At 56.4% G+C, this 21,664-nt stretch overlaps 1 protein-coding gene and 2 long non-coding RNA genes across 6 annotated transcripts; all 3 read left to right on the forward strand.

Annotated features, from left to right (window-relative positions):
- Positions 1-265: 265 nt before the first annotated feature.
- On the forward strand, positions 266-6,854 carry LOC131587919 (uncharacterized). Of its 2 annotated transcripts, XR_009279473.1 has the most exons (5): positions 266-448; positions 5,461-5,516; positions 5,757-5,816; positions 6,102-6,164; positions 6,513-6,854. It is a non-coding gene; the product is annotated as an uncharacterized LOC131587919 (long non-coding RNA). The 2 variants fall into 2 exon arrangements; XR_009279472.1 differs by lacking the exon at positions 6,513-6,854 and having other exon boundaries at positions 269-448; positions 6,102-6,165.
- A 1,469-nt stretch (positions 6,855-8,323) lies between these two features.
- LOC131587920 (uncharacterized) lies at positions 8,324-9,795 on the forward strand. 2 transcript variants are annotated; one of them, XR_009279474.1, is made up of 4 exons: positions 8,324-8,474; positions 9,077-9,132; positions 9,368-9,427; positions 9,713-9,795. It is a non-coding gene; the product is annotated as an uncharacterized LOC131587920 (long non-coding RNA). The 2 variants fall into 2 exon arrangements; XR_009279475.1 differs by lacking the exon at positions 8,324-8,474 and adding an exon at positions 8,483-8,505.
- A 1,982-nt stretch (positions 9,796-11,777) lies between these two features.
- On the forward strand, positions 11,778-17,894 carry LOC131587915 (interferon alpha-inducible protein 27-like protein 2B). 2 transcript variants are annotated; one of them, XM_058856262.1, is made up of 8 exons: positions 11,778-11,898; positions 12,190-12,247; positions 12,481-12,540; positions 12,826-12,894; positions 15,579-15,881; positions 16,759-16,809; positions 17,133-17,294; positions 17,529-17,894. In XM_058856262.1, exons 2-8 carry the CDS (start codon positions 12,244-12,246, stop codon positions 17,654-17,656), a joined length of 777 nt encoding a protein of 258 aa, XP_058712245.1. In that variant the 5' UTR covers positions 11,778-11,898; positions 12,190-12,243; the 3' UTR covers positions 17,657-17,894. The 2 variants fall into 2 exon arrangements, with proteins under 2 accessions (XP_058712245.1, XP_058712246.1); XM_058856263.1 differs by lacking the exon at positions 12,826-12,894 and having other exon boundaries at positions 11,780-11,898.
- The last annotated feature ends 3,770 nt before the right edge of the window (positions 17,895-21,664 follow it).

Consider the following 21,664-nt stretch of genomic DNA (forward strand, 5'->3'; position numbering starts at 1 on the left):
CGATGCGGGTGCTGTGTTGGAGGCCCGCGGGCACCGTCACCCTCCGTCCATCCCTCCGTCGGCCCCGCGTGCCGAGTGAGTCTGTCTTTCCATTGTTCAAACAATCCCTTTTCCACACGCAGTGCCAAAGGCTCCCCGCTCGCTCCCGCACGCGCCAGTATATTTAGCTGCCTCTAAGCCTCTACCTTTCCTTATATAGGAGAGGCCAAACGAATTTCTCACTCTCATTATTAATAGCCTGAGAGGAGCTCTTAGGAGGCTGCCAAAAATAGCAGGCAAACAGAACGCACCCGGGGTGGGGAGGGTGTCGTGGCAGGCAGGGAGCCGCCGGGACCGCCGCGGAAGGGATGCCACGCTGCTGGTTTTTCCTTTTGGGAACCACACTAAGGTGTCTCCCAGCATCCTGCCCCGAGCAGGGGGTCCTCCTCGCCCTGCCAGCTCTCCGCAGGTAGGACCGCCGGGGCTCCGGGTGGGCAGAGCAGCCCTGTACCCCCGGACTTGGCGGCTGGGGATGCTGGAACAATCGCTTCGTGGGTGTTGGGGACATTCAAGCGGGTGGCTTGGGGCAACTCAGGGATCCCCATCCTCACGGGGTCCCCCTGGCCATGGGGATCTCCTGTGACTAAGATGATTACAGGTTTTACCCTTCTGTGCACTCCACGAGCTCCGTTTTGCCCTCGAGCTGCCCTGGGCTGCTGCTGGGCCCAGTGGTGTGTGTGCCGGCTCCCACCACGACAAGGTTGTGGGACCCTCGCCGGGAACTTGGGCAATGTGGGGCAGGTGGCAGAGCTGGCCGACTGTCTGTGTGCTGGTGCCAGCCCTGGCCGCCTCGGTCCGGGAGAGAGGGTTTCTCAGCAGAGATCACTCATACAGCGTCCCCAGAATTGGGCACATGTGCTGGGACGCCGAGTCCAGGATGGGGCGAGCGAGGAGAGAGCTTCGGGGTGCTCAGAGAGTGAGGGGGTCTTCAACTGCACCCGTAGACGTTGCATCCCAGGCAGGGTCTGCCTTAAATCCCTCCCTCCTCCCTCCCTCCCTGGCGAGGAACTTCTCCCGCTGAACTGGAGGATGCTGCAAGCTCCTGCGGACGAGCTGGAGGAATCCTGTGGCAAAGTCAAGGCGAGCGGGGAATCAGCGTGCTCGTACCGGGTGTCACCGCAGCTCGCTGCCGCCAGCCCAGCCTGCTGCGGCCAGTGTCACCTCCAGAACCGTGAGTGGCCTTGCGGGCGGGGGGTGCGGGGTCTTCGGGGGGCAGCGGGGCTTTCCCCGCCGCCAAGGTTTAACCTTCAGCGAGCCCAGCCAGTGCTGAGCCCGCCGGGGCCGGGGATGCTACTGCTGCTGGGCGCCGACAGCGGCTCGGCGTGGGCCGGGAGGGGACAACGTGGGGAGGGGGTCACCGCAGCCCCCCCCCCCCCCCCCCGCTTGGGGACAGCCCAGGTGGAGGCGGAGAAGTGGGGGGTAGCAGCAAGTCTCTGTGTGGCTGGGGGTACAATGGGGCCCCCCGGCAGGTCCCGGCTGCAGAGAGGTGTTGTGTGCTGAGTGCTCGGGCTCTGCGGGGAGCACCCGGCCCCTCTGCCTGCGGGTGTCCCCCTGCACCGGGGCCGGCCGTCGCCTCCCCAGCAGCCGAGGTGCCCTCCGCCACGCGAAGTGGGGACACCCTAAGTCTGTGGGATAGGGTGGGAAGGGAAACCCAACTTCTGGGCACCTCGGCATAGCATTTTGGACTCGCACGGGGGAAAGTGCTGACCACCACGGCCGGGTGCACCGGGGTCATGCGCCCACCGCCTCGACACGGGCAATGCCGCGGGCCAAGGGACGGCAGGACGGGAGCCGGGGTGTTTCCCCAGGCACCCTGTGGCAGCGCTCCCCATGCACCCACTTCCCTCTTCTTTGCTGGGCCTCTTAGTATTTTACAAGTACCTCAGAAGCTGCTGCAGTGGGTTTGCCGGGGATGGATGAGCCGGGGGAAGTCGGAGGGGGCAGCGCTGGATGGGAAAACTTGTAAAGGTCCCTGCGGGGCAGCGGCTGCAGAGCGTGGCCAGGGACGCAGCGCTGGCGAAGCCGGGGAAAAAAAAGATTCTTCCTTTTATAGCCAAGCTGGGGTTGTTGTTGGGTGCCTGCGGGCGCGTGGGTGCCACTACGGCCGGCTCGGCAGCTCCCCGGCTCCTCCGCCTCCCCCTGCAAAGCCGTATGATGCCTACAAACCACCCTGCCCGGCCAGGGAGCTGCTCTCGGGGCAGGGGGAGAACACGGGGGCCTGCCCTGGCCGAGGACTCACAGCCGGCCTGAGGGCATGAAGAATTCGTGGAAGAGGCGCTGCCCCAGCCCACATCTCCCTGGTGGGTTTCTGCTCGGGGTCTACAGCTGTCAAAGGCAGCGCTGGGACTGAGGCTCGGGGATGCCTTTGGCACGCCCGGGGCTGCAGAGGGGTTGGTGATGACTGGTAATGTCTGGGCACAGAGAGGGCAGTGGGGCAAAGCCGTTCTGTGGAACACGGCAGGGGCAAGGAGAGGTGGTGGGAACAGGCAGGGGGTGCCTGGGCTGGAGCTGGGGGACACGAGGTGCCCTGGAAGCAGCGAGCATCCCATGGAACTGGGTGCAGCCCTCCAAGGTCACTGGGAGAGCCCAGCCGAGGGCTGTGGGAACCATGCCATGAGATGGGGCTGTGTGGGCCACTGGGGCTGGGGTATCTCTAGTACCCAGTCTTGGGAGGCTGCCCAAGGTCAGCTGAGGTGACTGGAGATGAACTCGGCTGTAATGTGAGAGCCTGGATGCTGTGCCCTGGCTTTGCAGTTTCAGGGTGGGTGCAGCCAGGAGCTTTTGGCTCCCACTGAACCCTGACAGGTGCTTGGGACCCCAGCACTGCTACAACAAATCCTCACATCAGCATCACACTGCACTGCAGAGCCCCAGGGTTCAATGGGTGCATCTGTGCAGCCTTGCGCTCAGGACACCCAGTCTGTTTGATCTGGGGTGGGACAGGGGTACTGGTCCTGCCCCACTGCTCCTGTTGGGTTGGGGACCCATCTTGGGTCCTGGGATGCTCAGGGCTGGATCCCTGGGGACCAGCCATGCGGGAGCTCCTGGGGTGCTGGCAGAGCATCCTGGGGGAAGCATGGCTGGTGTCATGCTGTGCCCCACAGCAATGGTTGGTGCCTTGGGAGCCACTGAGCAGCGACTGCTGCCTGTGGGTGATGTGAGCTGGGCCAGTGACGTGAGGCTGTACTTGGCACCCAGGGGCTCCTTGCAGGGAGCTGCGGCACGTATGGACACAGCTTCTGCTGCTGAGTCACGGCCACACCATGCCTGGTCAGCTCCTCCTGCTCACAGTCAGACCCCCACACACCCCTCACTCTCCTGTCCTGAGAGGGGTCAGCCCTGGGAACCCAGGAACACTCCCTGCACCTGCCACTGTCCTGTTCCAGCTGCAGATTTAGGGCTGGGAAGGTCACTGAAGTCAAGGTGCGTGCCCTCTGTCACCCTGCCATGGCAAAGCAGCACTGGGGATGGGAAGCCCCCCACAGTCCCCTTAGGGTTTCAAGCCTCGGAGCTCTCAGCTGAATCCCTCCTCCCATGGGCAAAGCCACCTCCAGCCTTCCCTGTTCAGAGCTGCTGCGTGGGGAGTGGAGTGGCCCTGACTCCTGTCTCCTTCTCCTGGCCCTGCAAATGAGGTGGGCAGGGGCATGGGGGTGTGGGAGGTGTGTGGGAGCTCCCCTATGCTGACTCCATGTGCACCAGCCTCCACCACTGCTCAGGCCCATAGACAGATGAGGGGATGTAGCGTCTGGGGGCTCTGGGGGCTGCAGGGGGACAGGGAAACGAGTTGGTGCATCCTGACCCAGTGCAGCAGCAGCAGCAGCAGCAACAGGGGGGCCCTACCAAGCCAAGAGGCACGGCCGACTGGGATTCCCCCTGTGGAAGTGGCTCCAAGCATAGGCACCCACCTCTGCTGTCCATCCGTGCTGGCCCGTGCTTGGCTGTGCTGCCAGCTCCTCGCAGGTGCAGCTCCTCAGGTACCCCCCACAGCCCAAACCGCTGAGCCTTGGCTGCATCCCGGAGCATCCCATCACCCACAAAGGGCGGCCAAAACCCTCCAAAATACCAGCCTGAGCACCCTCCGGCCACCGAGAGGCTCTGGCTCTGAAGCACACAGGGCTTGGCCACGGCTCCAAACACGAGGAGCTCGGGGGTGGCCGCGGGCACAGAGGCCATATGGGCAGTGCCTCTGCCTGGGCTGCACTGGACAGAGGCCGATGACAGGACTGGAGGTGGGCAGGAGGTGCCCCCACAGCCCCTGCACAACCTCTGGCTTCACCATGGCCACCGGCTCCTTCCAGGATCTCACTGGAGCTGGAGGACACGGGCGGGAGCGGGACAGTCCCGTGCCCTGCACCCCCAGCACCGCGGCGTCCGCCTCTCCCTCCCAACCCTACATACTTCTTCATATGCCCATATGGAGCCGACCGGCGTTATGGAATGTTAAGAAGTATGTATTTTTGGGCTGGGACCCCCACGCCGGGAGCTCCCATCATCAGCACGGTGCAGACGGCGCCTCCGGAGACACGGTGCGTCCCTGGGGCTGGTAAAAAGGAACCAGATCAACTTGCAACTGGATTTGGTCCCCTTCAACCAGCTGCAGCGGCGCATGAGCTACGGCACCTGCTGCCCCTCGCCGCCGCCGCCGTGCTGCCCTGAGCGGGCCCGGGGTGAGGAGTGGGTGCAGGGAGCGGGACAAACGGAGGGTACAGAGTGCGGCTTTCGCTGGTTTTTGAGGCTGCCCGGTGGGGAGGAAGAAGGTGGAGCGGCTGCAGCTCTGCTCTCCAGACCGCTGTGGGTGCTCGTTAGAGCCGCGGTGTTTGACCGGTCGGGAAAGGCCCCGTGAAGCCACAGTACCCCAGCACAGGCCCGAGGAGCCCCAGCCCGCCGCGTCCTTCCCCCTCAGCTCCCGCACCTCCCGTCCGAGGCGCTCGGGGCGAAAGGGCTCCCTCGGGGGACCCCCTAGGGTTCGACCCGCGAGGAGGGGAGAGCCCCAGCCCCGCTCCAGCAGAGACAGCAGCGTCAAGAGGAAATGTGAAAGTGAAACTCAACGAGCAGTGTCGGAAACTTCTCGATAATCATCGTCCTGGATACACCCTAACTCAGTCTTTCCGGACGCCATCTTTTCCTCCCCTCAGAGCACAAGAGACACCCGAGAAGTTGGCGTCGGGTGTCGCGGCCCGGCAGTGGGTGTTTGCGGCCAGCTCCCTTTCTCTGAGGGGGGGACAGTAATGGGGGGCTGCTCACCTCGCTGAGCAGCCACCGAGCCCTGTGCCGAGCAGGAGCCTGGGCTGGGGCTGCTTTCAAGGGGAAGGGGCGGCTTGCTGGGTGGGAGAGGGGTGGCTGGGGACGATTCTGCGGGGCGGAAAACACCGATGACCCGACCTGCCACCCACGGAAAAAATCTTGTTCTTGCTTCCCAAGGAACCAGGTTTAGAGCAGACTCATCGCAGCTCTCGCTCCTGCCCAGCCGACCATGGGTAGGTTGGGTGACGTGGGGTGTGGGGCCTGGGCCCTGCAGTGGGACCGATCGTGGGGGGCACGGGGACCCTGGGGTTTGTCCCTTCTCCCACCACGTGTCTGCAGGGCTGGAGGAAAGCAGCGCTGGGAGAGCTGCTGCTGCCACCGGGCCCCTGCCCTGCCCGTCGCAGGGCACTGGGCTCCGGCCAGGAGGAGCTTCAGTGCCCACACTCCTGTCCATCTGTCATTTTCTTTCTTAGCCGTTTTACCGGTTGCCATTGCATTCTTTGTGGGACTCGCCATAGGAGCTGCAATTGTAGGTGAGAGTTTGGCACGTGATGAGCAGCGCTTGGCTTTGCCTGGGGAGCTGCAGAGAGGGAAGGGACAGCACTGGGCACTGCCTGGAATTCTGCCTGCCCCCACTGCTGCAGCCCTGCACACTGCTCCTCTCCTGCTGCCCATGGGGTGTTCCCAGCCCTGCACCCCCAGCCCTCACTCCCTGCTCTGGTCCCTGGGTGCTTTTGGGGAGGCTGATGCTGGTGCTGGTGGCAGGGGGAGATGTGGGTCACAGAGAGCACCCTAATGCTGCTCTGTCCTCCCTGCAGCACTGGTTGATGATAACACCGTGGACTTCTCCATAGGTCCTGAGGGTGTACATATCCGTGTTGGTGAGTGTGGAGGACAGGGGAGCTGAGCTGTGCTGGGTGGGACACGGGGTTGTACCCTGGGCTTACACTGAAGCCAAAGCAGCCCTTGAACCCCTCACTTTTTTTTTTTTGTTTGTGCCCAAACTATGGGACAGGGATCAATCCGAATGTGGTGGGAAGAGGTAGGACATGCTGGGGTAGGGGTCAGGGCTGAGGGCATCAGGGCCTGTGCAGGAAAGTGTCTGCTCTGTGGCAAGAACTCCTGTGTCCACTGGCAGCACTGGTCAGAGGTGGAAAGGGAGAGCAGAAAGGGGTTGGGTTGGATGTGCTCAGGAAGCAGAACTTGTGCAGGCCAACTCTCTGGCACAGGCTGAGGAGACCCTTGCTGGAGAGACATTGCTGGCTGTCCCTGCCTTGAGCTTGTCCTTCAAGAGGCAGCCTTGATACTTCTGTGATGTCACACTCCTGTCTTTCTTTACAGGGAAAAAACAAAAGGCCTGACTCTGCCCTGCAAGCAGCAGCAGCAGCCACTGTGCTGTCTGTTGAAAGAACTCCTGGTGACCATGGCAGTGAACAGAAGCAGATTTCTTTCCTTCCAAGTAGCCTGATTCAATGTCTTCCCACTGCTGGAACTGGAAAGCCCCCCCAGCTTCCCCTTTAACAGTATTTTGATTACTTTGAGCAATAAATGCTTTGAAAGCTTTAACAGAAGTGCATTGATTGTGTGGTTGTGTGTGGCAGTGCTTGGTGGGTGTTGTGGCTCAGGTACCTGCCCAGCACTGGGGGGTTTGCTGTGCTCCAGGAAAGGATTGCAGCAGGCAGTGTTCCCAGCCTTGCTCCCTGTCCCCCTGCACAGCGAGGGGCTGACTCCCACTGAATCCTGATAGTCCTGGCAGTCCCTGGGACCCCAGCAGTGCTACAGCAAATCCTCATGGCAGCATTGCCCTGCACTGCAGGGCCGCAGAGCCCTGGGGTTCAATGGGTGCACCTGCGGCCTCGGGCTCAGGACACCCAGTCTGTTTGATCTGGGGTGGGACAGGGGTGCTGGTCCTGCCGGACACGCTCTGCCCCGCTGCTCCTGCTGGGCTGGGGACTCGTCTTGGGTCCTGGGAACCGTGGCTGGGATGCTCAGGGCTGGATCCCCAGGGCGGGAGAGAGAACCCCAAAACTGCAGCCCTGTCAAAAACTGCCGCTATTTCTGGCGACTCAAAATCCACCAGAGCACCGTCTGGTTCAGACTGCCCCTTCTTCAGAGCCGCACTCTGAGACCTCTTCCTCGGTCAAGATGTCAGAGTTAGAGTTCTCTCCATAGCTCTGAAGCATGGTAATACATTTTTTCCAGGGCAGAAGCAGTCTTGCCACCTCCATGTCTCCAGAAAACAGCAATTGGAACAAATTGGAACAAAGCATCGCCTAGGGACTGCCGATAGTCTTTTGACATCGCTTTTTCAGCGCTAGGGAAAAAAAACATGCCTTTTTCCCCAGACAGAAAACCTCAAAATCGGCTCTAGGAATGTCCACTCTGCAGCGCTGGAGAACGTCCACCCATAAATCCAGGACTAGGGAATCCTCTGGAATTAGCATAGCTGTTATCATGCTTGCAGCTCACTGGGAAAGGTGTTCCGACTATCAAAATTGGCCTCATCGGCAAAGGAGAGCGGGCAGGCAGAATCCCGCGAGCCGGACCAAAAAACCCCTTTGCTAAATCGGGGGATGAAGCACGGTACCTCGTTACACTGTTGTAGCCTCTCAAGTCGGGGTCACCAGATGTCGCTATTGGACACCAAATAAAGTGGCATGACTCCAAAGGCAGAAGGAGCTCAGAAGGCTTTATTGTCTACTTTTTAGTACCTTTTATACAGTGTTGAGACACAGACTTAACATGATTGGTAAAAGAGAACGACACCTCTCTAGACCCATTGGTGGAACAAGAGAAATATAATCAGCACAGCTGTACAGATTTGTTTTGAGAAACATAAGTTATTTACAGAAATTGTCCTTGAAAGAAAGCCTCTCCCGAGAAATCTTCCCTTGGGAAAGAAATCAGCCACTGGCAGGTTGAAAACCTTTTCAGATTCAGGAATGTCAGGCTCACAGTTCCCCTCAGTGGAAAATGACAGTCTCTCTGCACAGACAACCCCAGGGTCCAATGTCCTGGACATGGGCGAGTCCCAGCCCTGCTCCAGCAGAGACAGCGACATAAAGAGTTGATGAAAATGAAAGGGAAACTCAGTGATTGGGCAATTTCCTGTAAATTACCCATCCTGACCTTCCCTGTTGGGATCTTTCCTGCAACACCTTGACCCTCAGAGCACAGTACACACAGGACAGGTGAGTGGTGTGGAGTTGCTGTGTCCCCACGGTGGGTGTTTGAGGACAGCACCCTTTCTCTAAGTGGGGGGGGGACAATAACGGGGGGCTGATCACCTCGCTGCACTGGGGTAGAGAGAGAGAGATAAGATTGAACTGAGTTACAGGCTGCGGGATGGACCTGCACAATGCCATGGCAGCACCGAGAAGCTTTTCTCTCCTGACCTTGGGACGAAGTGCCACTTGGTGGATGCCCTAGGGAGAGAAGCCTGTCGGAATCTGCCAGGCACCACAATGTGATCAGCCCACGGAAGGACATTCAGAAGGCATGTTGCTGATGTGGCAATGTGTGATAAGTCAGTGAAAAAAAAATGTAAGGAAATACAAGGTCTTGAAGAAGGCTATAAAACCAGCTCCTTTCTCTCAATACATATTTCACTATCTCTGCTGGTCTGAGTCCATGCACTGGTGGAACGGCCAGGTGGGCTGAGGGGTCTCTGCTTTTATGGGGTGGCTGGGGTCTCCTGGGTGGGAGAGAGGTGGCTGGGGGCAATCGTGCAGGGCAGCAGAGCCCTGCTGACCCCACCTGCCACTCAGAAAAAATCTTGTTCTTGCTTCCCAAGGAACCAGGTTTAGAGCAGACTCATCGCAGCTCTCGCTCCTGCCCAGCCAACCATGGGTAGGTTGTGGGGTGCAGGGCAGGGGACCTGCAGTGGGACAGTGTGGATGGGTCTCAGGAACCCTGGAGTTTGTCCCTTCTCCCCTGTCCTCCCAGGAATCTGCTGAGGAAGGATGGCGCTGGGAGAGCTGCTGCTGCCACCGGGCCCCTGCCCTGCCCGTCGCAGGGCACTGGGCTCCGGCCAGGAGGAGCTTCAGTGCCCACACTCCTGTCTATCTGTCATTTTCCTTCCTAGATTGCAAAGCCATCTGTATTGCATTTGCTGTTGGAATTGTCGTTGGAGCTGCAGTTGTAGGTGAGAGTTTGGCACGTGATGAGCAGTGCTTGGCTTTGCCTGGGGAGCTGCAGAGAGGGAAGGGACAGCACTAGGCACTGCCTGGAATTCTGCCTGCCCCCACTGCTGCAGCCCTGCACACTGCCCCTCTCCTGCTGCCCATGGGGTGTTCCCAGCCCTGCACCCCCAGCCCTCACTCCCTGCTTTCGTCCCTGGGTGCTTTTGGGGAGGCTGATGCTGGTGCTGGTGGCAGGGGGAGATGTGGGTCACAGAGAGCACCCTAACACTGCTCTGTTGTCCCTGCAGCAGCAGTAGGTGCTGTGCCGGTGTCCCTCTCTGCAGTGGGGATTAGCAAGACCAAGGGTCTTGCCATCACTTTCACGGCTGGTGAGCGCAAAGGGGAGGGGGGATAGGCTGTGCTGGGAGGGAACACAGGGTTGTACCCTGGGCTTGCTCTATAGCCAAACCAGTTCTTTAAAACCTCACTGGTTCAAACCTCCTCAAACTGTGGGACAGGGATCAATCCGAATGTAGTGGGATGAGGCAGGACATGCTGGGGTAGGGGTCAAGGTTGAGGACATCAGGGGCTGGGCAGGCAGGTGTCTGCTCTGTGGCAAGAACTCCTGTGTCCACTGGCAGCAGTGGCAAGAGGCAGAAAGGGAGAGCAGAAAGGGTTTGGGTATGCTCAGGGAGCAGAGTTCACTGCATGCCAGCTCCCTAGCACAATCCATGGAGATCTTTGCCTCTTCCTGACCAGGAAAAGTCATTGGCTGTCCCTGCCTCGTGTTTATCCCTCAGCAGGTGACCTCAATACTCCTGGAACATCACACTTCTGTCTTTGCAGGTGCAAAAAAATTGGCCTGACTCTGCCCTGCAAGCTGCAGCCAATTGCATAAAAACTCTCAGTGATCCATGCCAGGGAATAAAAGCAAGATTTCTGCCTTCCAAGCAGCCTGATTCGTCTTTAAAAGGCAGGTGCTAAAAAGTCCCATGACACCCACAGCTTCCGCTGCAAATGGTTAGGATTCATTTTAACCATAAAATCATGTTAAACAATAAATGCACAGTGACAGTGTGTCTGTGTGGCGATGCTTGTTGTACGTTGTGGCTCAGGTACCTGCCCAGCACCGGGGGGTTTGCTGTGCTCCAGGAAAGGATTGCAGCAGGCAGTGTTCCCAGCCTTGCTCCCTGTCCCCCTGCACAGCGAGGGGCTGACTCCCACTGAATCCTGACAGTCCTGGCAGTCCCTGGGACCCCAGCAGTGCTACAGCAAATCCTCATGGCAGCATTGCCCTGCACTGCAGGGCCGCAGAGCCCCGGGGTTCAATGGGTGCACCTGTGCGGCCTCGGGCTCAGGACACCCAGTCTGTTTGATCTGGGGTGGGACAGGGGTGCTGGTCCTGCCGGACACGCTCTGCCCCGCTGCTCCTGCTGGGCTGGGGACTCGTCTTGGGTCCTGGGAACCGTGGCTGGGATGCTCAGGGCTGGATCCCTGGGGACCAGCCATGCGGGAGCTCCTCGGGTGGTGGCAGGGCATCCTGGGAGAGAAGCATGGCTTGCACCACCAGCTCTGGGGACCTGAGGGCTGTTTGAATAGGAGGCTTTTTTGTACTTTTTCTTTTGGGGATTGGTGTCTCTGGGGCATTTGGAGTCTGGGGGCCTGTGAGTCTTGCCTTTTTGCTTTGCCTCCAGCCTTCCAAAGGCTTTTGTCCTGACCCTAGCCTGATTTTTGTCCTGTTTGCCCTGGCTCCAGCCTGCCTTTTGGCTCTTTTGCCTCCTCGGGCTCTTACTCGTCCTGGCGTCTGTCCCGCCCCGTTGTGTCCCTGCCTGACGCCCTGCTGCTCCATCCCTTTGTTCCTGCCTGCTCGATCCACCTGTGTCCAACCCTGCCCGCCTCCGATACAGCCCACCCTGCTTCCCGATCCCCGCTGTGCTCCTGTCCACGGTCCCGCACCTCTGCCCAAGCCGCACTCGCTCTCTGCCTGCCCGGCAGGAGTTCACAGGTAGGCAGCGAGCACGTCCTATGCACATGGACAGCCCCCTCCGATCTGCTGCTGCTAACTCCCGCTTTTTGTCTCTGTCTTCCTCTCTCTCCCATTTTCCTTTCTCATTCTCTGTCTTCTCTAGCACCTTTTCAGTAGGGTAACTTCTTTTTTTGTTTGTTTTTTCGTTACCAATAAACGGTTTTCAGATACGCTGTTGTCTCGGTTGACTTAATTTCCTTCCAGACCATCTATTTTTAAAAGAATTCCTCGCAGTTCCCCTCAGTGGAAAATGACAGGCTCTCTGCACAGACAACCCCAGGGTCCAATGTCCTGGACATGGGCGAGCCCCAGCCCTGCTCCAGCAGACTCAGCGACATAAAGAGTTGATGAAAATGAAAGGGAAACTCAGTGATTGGGCAATTTCCCGTAAATTACCCATCCTGACCTTCCCTGTTGGGATCTTTCCTGCAACACCTTGACCCTCAGAGCACAGTACACACAGGACAGGTGAGTGGTGTGGAGTTGCTGTGTCCCCACGGTGGGTGTTTGAGGACAGCACCCTTTCTCTGAGTGGGGGGGACAATAACGGGGGGCTGATCACCTCATTGTGCCAGCCAAAACCTGGGCCAGGCAGGAATCTAGGCAGGAACCCAGGCAGGCTCTGAGGGGTACCTGCTTGTGTGGGAGACCCAGGGCTCCTGGGTGACACAGGTGTGGCTGGGCACGATTGTGCAGGACACCAAAGTCCTGCCAGCCCCGCCCGCTGCCCTCGGAAAAACTTCATGTTCTCATTTCTAGAAGGACCAGGCTCACAGAGGACCCAGCACAGCTCTCGGTCCAGGCCAGCAGGCCATGGGTAGGTTGGGAGGCTCGTGGGTAGGGCCCTGTCGTGGGACTGCAGAGGGGACATGGGGACCCTGGAGTTTGTCCCTTCTCTCCTCCTGACAGTCTGCAGGGCTGGAGGAAAGCAGCGCTGGGAGAGCTGCTGCTGCCACCGGGCCCCTGCCCTGCCCGTCGCAGGGCACTGGGCTCCGGCCAGGAGGAGCTTTAGTGCCCACACTCCTGTCTATCTGTCATTTTCCTTCTTAGATTTGGTTCACATTGCTGTTGCATTCCTCGTTGGAATCATCATTAGACCTGCAATTGTAGGTGAGAGTCTGGCACAGTATAAGCAGTGTTTGGCTTTGCTTGGGGAGCTGCAGAGAGGGAAGGGACAGCACTGGGCACTGCCTGGAATTCCGCCTGCCCCCACTGCTGCAGCCCTGCACACTGCTCCTCTCCTGCTGCCCATGGGGTGTTCCCAGCCCTGCACCCCCAGCCCTCACTCCCTGCTCTGGTCCCTGGGTGCTTTTGGGGAGGTCGGTTCTGTTGCTGGTGGCAGGGGGAGATGTGGGTCACAGAGAGCACCCTAATGCTGCTCTGTCCTCCCTGCAGCACTGGCAAAGTGTGAGACCATCGACTTTTCTAGGAATTTCAAGTATTTTGGCTTCAGTTTCAGAATCGGTGAGTGAGGGGGGATAAGCAGATGGGCTGTGCTGGGAGGGAATACAGGGCTGTTCCCCGAGCTTCTTGTAGAGCTAAATCTTCCCTTGAACCCCTCACTGGCCTGAATCCAACTGAAATCTGGTGAAGGGATAAATCTCCAATGTGCTAGGAAGAGTCAGGACCTGGTGAGGTCAGGGTCAGGGCTGAGGGCATCGGGGCTGTGCAGGCAGGTTACTGCTCTGTGTCCACTGGCAGCAGTGGCCAGAGGCAGAAAGGGAGAGCAGAAAGGGGTTGGGTGTGCTCAGGGAGCAGAGCTCACTGCAGGCCAGCTCCCTGGCACAGTCAGGGTGCAGCTCCCCAGGTGCCCCCACAGCCCAAACCACTGAGCCTCGGCTGCATCCCGGAGCATCCCATCACCCACAAAGGGCGGCCAAAACCCTCCAAAATACCAGCCTGAGCACCCTCCGGCCACCGAGAGGCTCTGGCTCTGAAGCACACAGGGCTTGGCCACGGCTCCAAACACGAGGAGCTCGGGGGTGGCCGCGGGCACAGAGGCCATATGGGCAGTGCCTCTGCCTGGGCTGCACTGGACAGAGGCCGATGACAGGACTGGAGGTGGGCAGGAGGTGCCCCCACAGCCCCTGCACAACCTCTGGCTTCACTATGGCCACCGGCTCCTTCCAGGCATTGGATGGCTTTGTTATGAATTATGATTCACCTTGTGCCACCTTGAGTCAGGTGACAGGCTCGGTTGGCAAGTGCTGTGTGTCCTGTGCTGTGCCCCATGTGTGACCTCAGGGCTCACCCCACACTCAGTTGAGTTTCAGTTCCTGTATTCTCTCTGTTATTTACCTCAAATATGTTGCATTATGCAACAGTGTTGGTAAACAAGGCAGCAAGTGTTTCCCCAGCACCCTGAGTTCTGGCTTTCCAGGGCAGTGCCAGCATGTCCAGGGCCATGGGAGCAGGGTCCAGGTCCAGGAGTGCCCCATGTGGCCCCGCTGCCTGCACTGCCCTGGATGAGGGGACACCCGATGGCAGCAGGGAGCTGAGATCTGGGGGATCTGCTCCTCTGTGGGGTGTTCTCCCTTGCTAGGGGGGATGGTGGGGCTCAAGCCAGCCCAGCTGGGGGGGCCTGGTCTGATTTCTCCTCACAGATGTTGGTTTATGTCAGGAAAATTAATCCACAAACACCAGAGGTTTATGTCCAAAAAGGAGACAGAGGAGTCCTTTTTCTTTATTCGAATAAAGGGAGAGGCCATGGGGCATTCCCCTGGGGTCTCTCCAATTTTTGGAGGGCGCAGCCTCCTTTTTATCCTAATTCCCGGCCGCTTGTCCCTTCTCTCTTTCCACATAGGCTGAGGTACTTGAGAGGTACAGGCTTCCCGGAACGCCTGATACCTGAGACACCCCCAATGCATATTCCCTTCTGAATTCTTAACTTTTGTGGAATTCATGGTGCTCTTTCAGTGCCTCTTTCATCTTTTAGTGGAATCCATCCCGTTGTTTCTGTTGTCTCTCACTGATAGCTGCATCTTATCAGCAGACCCACAGCTTGTTTGTAAAGACAAACCCGTCATTCCTCTCAGTTATTGTGCTGCTTTGGGCTGGGGTAGAGATAGTTTTCCTCCCAGGGGCTGCTCTGGGGATGTGTTTTGGGCTTGTGCCGAACACGGGGTTGATGGTACAGAGGGGTTTCATTAGTGCTGAGCTTGCCCAGCCCAAGGCCTTTCCTGCCCCTCACCGGGCCACGCTGGGGAGGGATTTGGGAGTGTGTGGGAGCAGACGGGGCAGGGCCAGGTGAGCCAGCCGGCCGATGGGATATCCCAGACCGTGTGACACAGATGAATGGACAAAGGAGGAGATTTTGGGAATGATGGCGTATTTTTTCCCGAGTCTCTGCCCCGTGTGAAGGGGTCCTGCTCAGGGGTGCTGAACCCCTCCCTGCCCACGGGATGCAGGGAATGAATTCCTGGCTTTGCTTTGCTTTTGCTTGCATGTGCGGCTTTTGCTTTCCCTATTGAACTGTTTCTTTCAACCCATGACTTTTCTCGCTTTTACTCTCCCTGGTTCCGATGGGAGTTGGAGGGGTGTGGGTGATGAGCAAGCGGCTGCGAGGTGGGGCTGGCTGGGGTTAAGCTACGACAGCCACCAATGCTCCCAACAGGGCTATGTTTTGGCTGCCGTGACCCCGCTGGTACCCGGCTGGGACCCCCACCTGTGCCCTGGGCCCTCCTTGCTGTGTCTGACCCGCCGAGTAATGACTCAGCCTCAGCCTTCTGCCTTCTTCCTGGGCGTGGCTCGGACGGGGCGGCCCTGGGGCGAGCATCAGCACTGTTAGAGTCCACCGGGGACTGCGGGCAGGTGGGCAGAGCTGCGGGCAGGTGAGCAACGCGGGCAGTGCTCCTCCCTTCCCTCTTCCACCTTCCCTGTCCTCTTCCTCTTCATCTTCCTCTTCTCCCTCCTGCCTTTTTCCCTCTTAGCCGTGAGACGCAGAGGCAGAGGAGCTGCCACTGGAGCAGTTGCCCGAGCAGGTGAAGGTCTGGCACTCGGGTTCACTGCCAGGCTGGGGGCTGCGAGTGCTGGGGCTGGAGAGACTCAGGGTGCTGCTGGGAGGGAGGGGCAGCACTGGCCTGGAGCTGCAGGTTTCTGTCTTGGTGCCAAAATTGGGCTGTCATATATCCTGCTGTCATTTGGTGCAGGAGACTCTGCCAAGATTTCCAAGAGGAAGCCAATGCCAGATGAGGGACCTAAGAAAGAGACAATTTCAGATGAGGGATCTGGGAAGGAGACAGCTCCTGGTGATAACCCCAAGAAGGAGACAACTTCAGATGAAGATTCCGGGGAGACAAATACTGGTGATGAGGCCAAGAAGGAGACAACTTCAGATGAGGAATCCAGGGATGAGACAAATACTGGTGATGGGCCCAAGAAGGAGACAACTTCAGATGAGGATTCCGGGGAGACAAATACTGGTGATGAGCCCAAGAAGGAGGATAGTCCAGGTAAAGTGCAGGGGAAGTTGAGGTTAGACATTAGCAAAAAATTCTTCACTGAAAGACTGGGTGGGTGCTGGAATAGTCTGCTCAGGGAGGGGCGGAGTCACCATCCCTGGATGCGTCTATAAAAAGATTGGACGTGGCACTCAGTGCCATGGTTTAATTGAGGAGGTGTTGGGTCTTAGGTTGGACTGGATGATCTCAAAGGTCTTTTCCAACCTAGTTCCTTCTGTCTTTTTTTGTGACTTCCCAAGAGAAGCCAAGCAGATGCCTGATCCCAAGATCTCTGCCAGGCAGCTTGGTAGGCATTGGGAAGCTCCAGCAGCTTGGCCACCCTTTGAAGAGCTGGGGATGTGCTGGAGTGATAGGTGCCCTGAAAGCAAAAGTGGGTGTGCAGCTGGGGCCTGGGTACCTGCTAAGTGCCTTGGGATTTGCTGTACTCCACAAAGGGGTCCCAGTGGGCAGTGTTTCCAGCCCTGCTCCCTCTCCCCTGCGCAGTGAGGGGCTGGCAAGGCAGTGGTTGATTTCGTTATGAACTCTGATTCATCTTGTGTTGGTGGCAGGTGACAGATTGGGCTGACACGTTCTGTATGTCCTGTGCTGTTCCGGGTTGGTGGGTGCTGTGGGCAGGGCAGGGTGGGTGGGCACTCCAGGGTGTGCCCCTTTCCCTCCCAGCCTGGAGGGGCATTGGGACCCACCCCACCAGAAGCTTCTTCCCAGGGGTCTTCAGGGGCTCGAGGAAGATGAAGGCAGGGGGAGGCTGGAGGAACTGCTGCTGGCTCTGGGATCCTGCTCTGCCTGGCATGGGTGCTCAGCACTGCTCAGGGGAGCTTTGCTGCCCATATTCCTGTCCTTCCTGCCCTCCTGTCATTTTCTTTCTCAGGGAACAAAGGGAAAGCCATTGGAGCTGCCATCGGAGCCACAGTGGGAGCAGGTGAGCGTCTGGCACTGAATGAGCAGCACTTGGGTTCACTGCCTGATCCCAGCCCCGTGTGGTCCTGGGGACTGGGCTGGGGAGAACTGGGGTGCAGGAGGCTCAGCACTGGGCACTGCCTGGAATTCCGCCTGCCCCCACTGCTGCAGCCTTGCACACTGCTCCTCTCCTGCTGCCCCTGGGGTGTTCCCAGCCCTGCACCTCCAGTCCTCGCTCCCCGCTCTGGTTGCTGGGTGCTTTTGGGGAGGTCGGTTCTGTTGCTGGTGGCAGGGGGAGATGTGGGTCACAGAGAGCACCCTAACGTTGCTCTGTCCCCCCTGCAGGAGTGGCACTGGTTGGCCTCCCGCTGTGCATCGGCGCGCTGGGGTTCACAGGAGCCGGCATCGCTGCTGGCTCCATCGCTGCCAAGATGATGTCGGCAGCTGCCATCGCCAACGGTGGCGGAGTGGCCGCCGGCAGCACCGTTGCTGTGCTGCAGTCCATCGGTGAGTGGGGAGGGCAGGGGAGCTGGGCTTCATCTCCATGGCAGGGAACACAGGCTTGTACCCTGGGCTTACTCTAGAGACAAAGCAGCCCTTTAACTCCTCATGGTCTGAACTGCTCCAAACTCTCTGGGTTGTCCCTGCCCAGGAGTCCCTGGCTGGCTGTGCCCAGTGCTTGGTCCCTCAGCAGGCAGCCTCGATGCTCCTGGGACTTCAAACTTCGATCTGTCTTTGCAGGAGCTGCAGGTTTTTCTCTTGGTGCCAAAGTTGGGCTGACATCTGCCCTGAGCTCAGTTGGTGCAGCAAGCGGTGCCTGGCTGTCCAAGTGGAAGAACCCTCCAAGTGAGAAACCTAAAAAAGGATAAAAATCCAAGTGACAAACCCAAGAAAAAGTAACTTGGATGACAAACCTGAGGAGGAGACAACTCCAGACAAGAAACCCAAGAGAAGCCAAGCAGGTGCCTGACCCCAAGGCCTTGCCATGCACAATGGCAGGTGCTGGGAAACCCCCACAAACCCCTCAGGGCTTTGCCTCCCCTTTTAAAAGCTTTGGATTCTGTTGAGCAATGAGTCCCCTGAAGCCAATAAAGGAGCTTTTCCTGCAGCAGAGATGGTGTTTCTGTGTTGCTGCAGCTCTTGGGTGATGGTGGCATTAGAGGGGGACAGAGCACAGGGAATGTTCAGTCCCCAGGACTGACTCACTCGCTTGATGGTGCCCCCAGTTCCCCTGCACTCAGTTTGGGGCAGCTGTGTAGTTACAGCCCACAACAGAGGAACAAAACCGAGTGTGAGTGGGAACACCACGTGGGAATCACCAGGTGTTGCTGTGTAGGTGATTAACTGCAATTTTAACCATGGCTTACAAACTACTGAGCCCTCCCCATATGAAATCTGTGAGATTCTACTTTTAAACTATGTATTGGTTTTGGAAAGTGCTTTTAGATTCCAACATCATACAGGAAAGGAGGATGGATGCACTCTTTTATTAAGGTTAAAGATTTTTAATCACTTTTCCAGAATACAGATACGATTGAAACAAAAACTATTTTGAGGGTCTCAATAATTCACTTATTAATACCATACATTGAACTCTATAAATTCTCGTATAAGAAAATGTCTGTTTAATATAGGTTATGATGCACTGGTGACCGAGTTACATCTTCTGAAGTAACACTTTGCAGTTATATAGCACCTTTCATCACGGGGCTGCAAAGCATCCTGCGGAATTCTGTCTCATAATGCCCAAACGAGGTAGGAAAGTCTGGCCAATTTACAGAGGGTACAACAGAGGTACAGACTGGAAGGGACAAGACATGAGGTGTCATCAATCCTCAGGAGTGATGGGAAGTGTGTGCTGGAGCTGGGGGATGAGTCGGTGGCTTAGCTCAGGAGAAAGTTCAGGTGCCTCACGTCACCCTTCTCTCCAAAGCTCCAGCCTGGCTCCTAGCAGGTCAAAAAGACCTTTGCAAATTGCTCTGGCTGTTTGTGCTATAAATATACAGAAGAGAGGATAAAAAGCCCAGGACTCACAGGCCCAAGCCCCTCTGTTGACATATCCAAAGGCTGACTAAGAATCAAGACAACAAAGCTTGGGTGTGTGTCTTGTGCTGCCCACATCCACTTGGATCTTCCAAGATTAAAACCATGTCCTTGGGATTGATTTTGAGATTTGGGGTGCAAAGCTCTGTCTAACTTCATTGTTTCATTGTCATAAATTGCCTTCTCCCACCCAGCAGGTGAAAGTCAGGTATCCCAGATCTTGTTTCTTTAAGAAAAGCTGAATCTCTGCTGAAAATCCATCAGCTTAGGTAATGTGATGTCCAATGGACATTTCAGTTCTGTGGCTAGAGGAATCCAAGCTGCTCCAGTTCCTTTGAGCCTTTATGACTTTAAAAACCATTCTGCATCTGTGCAGCACTTCCTGGAGCAGATCCAGCACCGGTGCCAGTGGCTGAGCATCAAGGACCTCCTCAATGAGATGTTTTGAATATAAAACCATGAATCTTAGGGACTTTATATTAGTGTTTTGCCATGTACCATCAATTACCTGCCTCCCCAAAGCACCTTCCCAGCACCTTGCAACAGATCTTCTGTCACTTGCTCTTCCTGGCATGTGCAAAAGAGTTCCCTCTGAAAGCACAACACAACAGAAAACTTCTGGAATGCTCCTTGGGTGGGGAAACTGGAGATAAAAAGGCAAGTTCTTATAGCTCTGCTGCTGGAAGAAGTTTGTGTCAGTGGTCAGACTAAATAAGGGATTTCTCCCTTAGTTTAAAAAAGTCCACCTAAAAAAGAGCTGGGATCAACTTCATAACAAGTACAGTAATATTATGCAAAACCATCTGACCTCCCCACTGTTTCCAAGCCCGTTGTTTCCTCCTGGGGAAGATGCAAAAGCAGTGTCAGTCCTACCTGTCCAGCCCTGTGGCTGTGGTGCTGGACCAAAGGGATTTCCCTGTAAGGCAAAGGAGGGGATCCTGTGGGGACTCCTCTGTCACATCACCTGTTGAGCTATGAAGCTCTGTCAATGTGAGACAAGACCTGCAGCTCTCAGAGGCACAACACACCTATTTCAGTGCTCCCAAAACTCCTTCTAGCCTTTCTCCTCAGCAATGGCCCATGCTTTTTACATACTTTTGGTGCTCATATACAGGTAAAAACAACAAAACAACAGTTAATGCTCGGGAGCTCAACGGCTCAAAACTTATTTCTTACATATCATCTTACAAGGCTGGTGATGCAACAAGGGGAAGTACTGCTAGGAAGCAGCTCTTTAATGAAGACAGCAAGTCTTTGTTTTGCCTCTGGAATGTTTAAAATGGATGACAGGTCAAGGAAGAATGGGGAGGAACCTGTAGTGCTGAGGGGAGCAAAACTCCAGCCATGCCAGACAGTTACAAGCACAGTAAGCATTCAGTGCACAAGCATTTGTTCTGGGTTCTTTGGTTGTTAAGGCAACAGTGAAACTGCTGCTTAGGGGACTGGGAAGTTACTGAAATTATTACAAAAAAAGAAAAGCCTTTATTGCACATTCCTCTGAGTCACTTCTGTGAGCCCTGGCACTGAACCAGTAGCACACCTATGGACATGTGATGAGGACTTTGCTGCTGTTCTAAGTCCCCGAGGAGTTGGAAACTATTCCAGAGAAATCCTGGGTGGCTTTTTTAGCAGTAGTTGACAGAGTAATTCCCAAGGTAATAAAACTTCCTTTTGCATCTTGTTTTGTGGCTTTCAACATGCCCCAAGTTCCCTTCTTTAGTGAACTGAAACCAGGATGGACCAGCAGGTTTGCACTGAGCACCCTCTGCACTGGGAGCTGCTGCCACTCTGGTGGCAGGAAGTTTTGTTTTTCTCACACCCATCTTTATTGCTTCTCTGTCCACACAGAAACTACAGTTTAAGAAAAGATTGGATGTGGCACTCAGTGCCATGGTTTGGTTGACAAGCTGGTGTCAGGGCCTCAGGGTGGACTTGGTGATCTCAAAGGTCTTTTCCAGCCCAGTTAACTCTGGGATTCAGCAGGACACAGCATGATTTTTCTGTTTAAAAGAATATCTCAATAAATCTTGTGTGCTTAGCAATCAGAAATGTCGATTACAAACAAGTTTGTGTTCAGAACTTGGAGCCTGTGTGTATAAACTACAAATATGCTTTAATCCTTTAAGGTAATCCTTCTTGTGTATCAGTGTGAACGTGAGCTGGGCTGACAAGAAATCCCTCAAGAGGAAAATACAGCCCAGGCAAACCCTGGGAAAAGCAGACCATTGCCAAAGGGCCTCCAAGCAGGAGTGAAATTGAAACTACAACTACTTACTGTGTTAATTATTACTATGGAATTGCAATGAAATGTTTCTTATGTCACAACCACCATGTCAAGGGAGTTCACACAATGTTTAACAACTCTGCTCTCAGCCAGTGAAAGTGATATCACTTGCCCTGCTGAGAGAATCTGAAGGGCAAGTATCTTTCATTCTAACTGTCTGCAAAACATTGACCTCAAAGAAAATGCCCCCAGACAAGAGACAGTGAGAATGTTCAAAGAAAGAAAAGTGTTTCTCATAAGGTACAAATATCCTATATTATTCTATGGGAATATTTCTGTTAACATTTGTTAAGGAACACTCAATTTTGGGATTATTTTTCACACCATCCCCACCCAAGGAAAGCCTGCCCTCCCCACAGCCTGTCCTCACTGCTGCCATGCTCATTCCCAGGGGGGTCAGGGAAGGAGGAGCAGGCAAGGACAGGATGCTGCACCCCCAGCAGCTGCCCAGGAGACGCAGGAATTCCTGGAGTCGCCCCTGTGTTACAGCCACCGAGGCTCTGGGCACACCTGTGTGCAGCAGACACCCCTCAGACATTCTTAATCCCCT

This window comes from Poecile atricapillus, chromosome 24 (assembly GCF_030490865.1).
Source record: "Poecile atricapillus isolate bPoeAtr1 chromosome 24, bPoeAtr1.hap1, whole genome shotgun sequence".
NCBI lineage: Eukaryota > Metazoa > Chordata > Aves > Passeriformes > Paridae > Poecile > Poecile atricapillus.

What these genes read in the sequence shown, in the direction of transcription:
- LOC131587915 (XM_058856262.1), top strand. An exon ending in CAAGAAGGAGGATAGTCCAG is followed by an intron (nt 15,882 to 16,758) that starts GTAAAGTGCAGG and finishes TTTCTTTCTCAG; the next exon opens with GGAACAAAGGGAAAGCCATT. An exon ending in CGGAGCCACAGTGGGAGCAG is followed by an intron (nt 16,810 to 17,132) that starts GTGAGCGTCTGG and finishes TCCCCCCTGCAG; the next exon opens with GAGTGGCACTGGTTGGCCTC.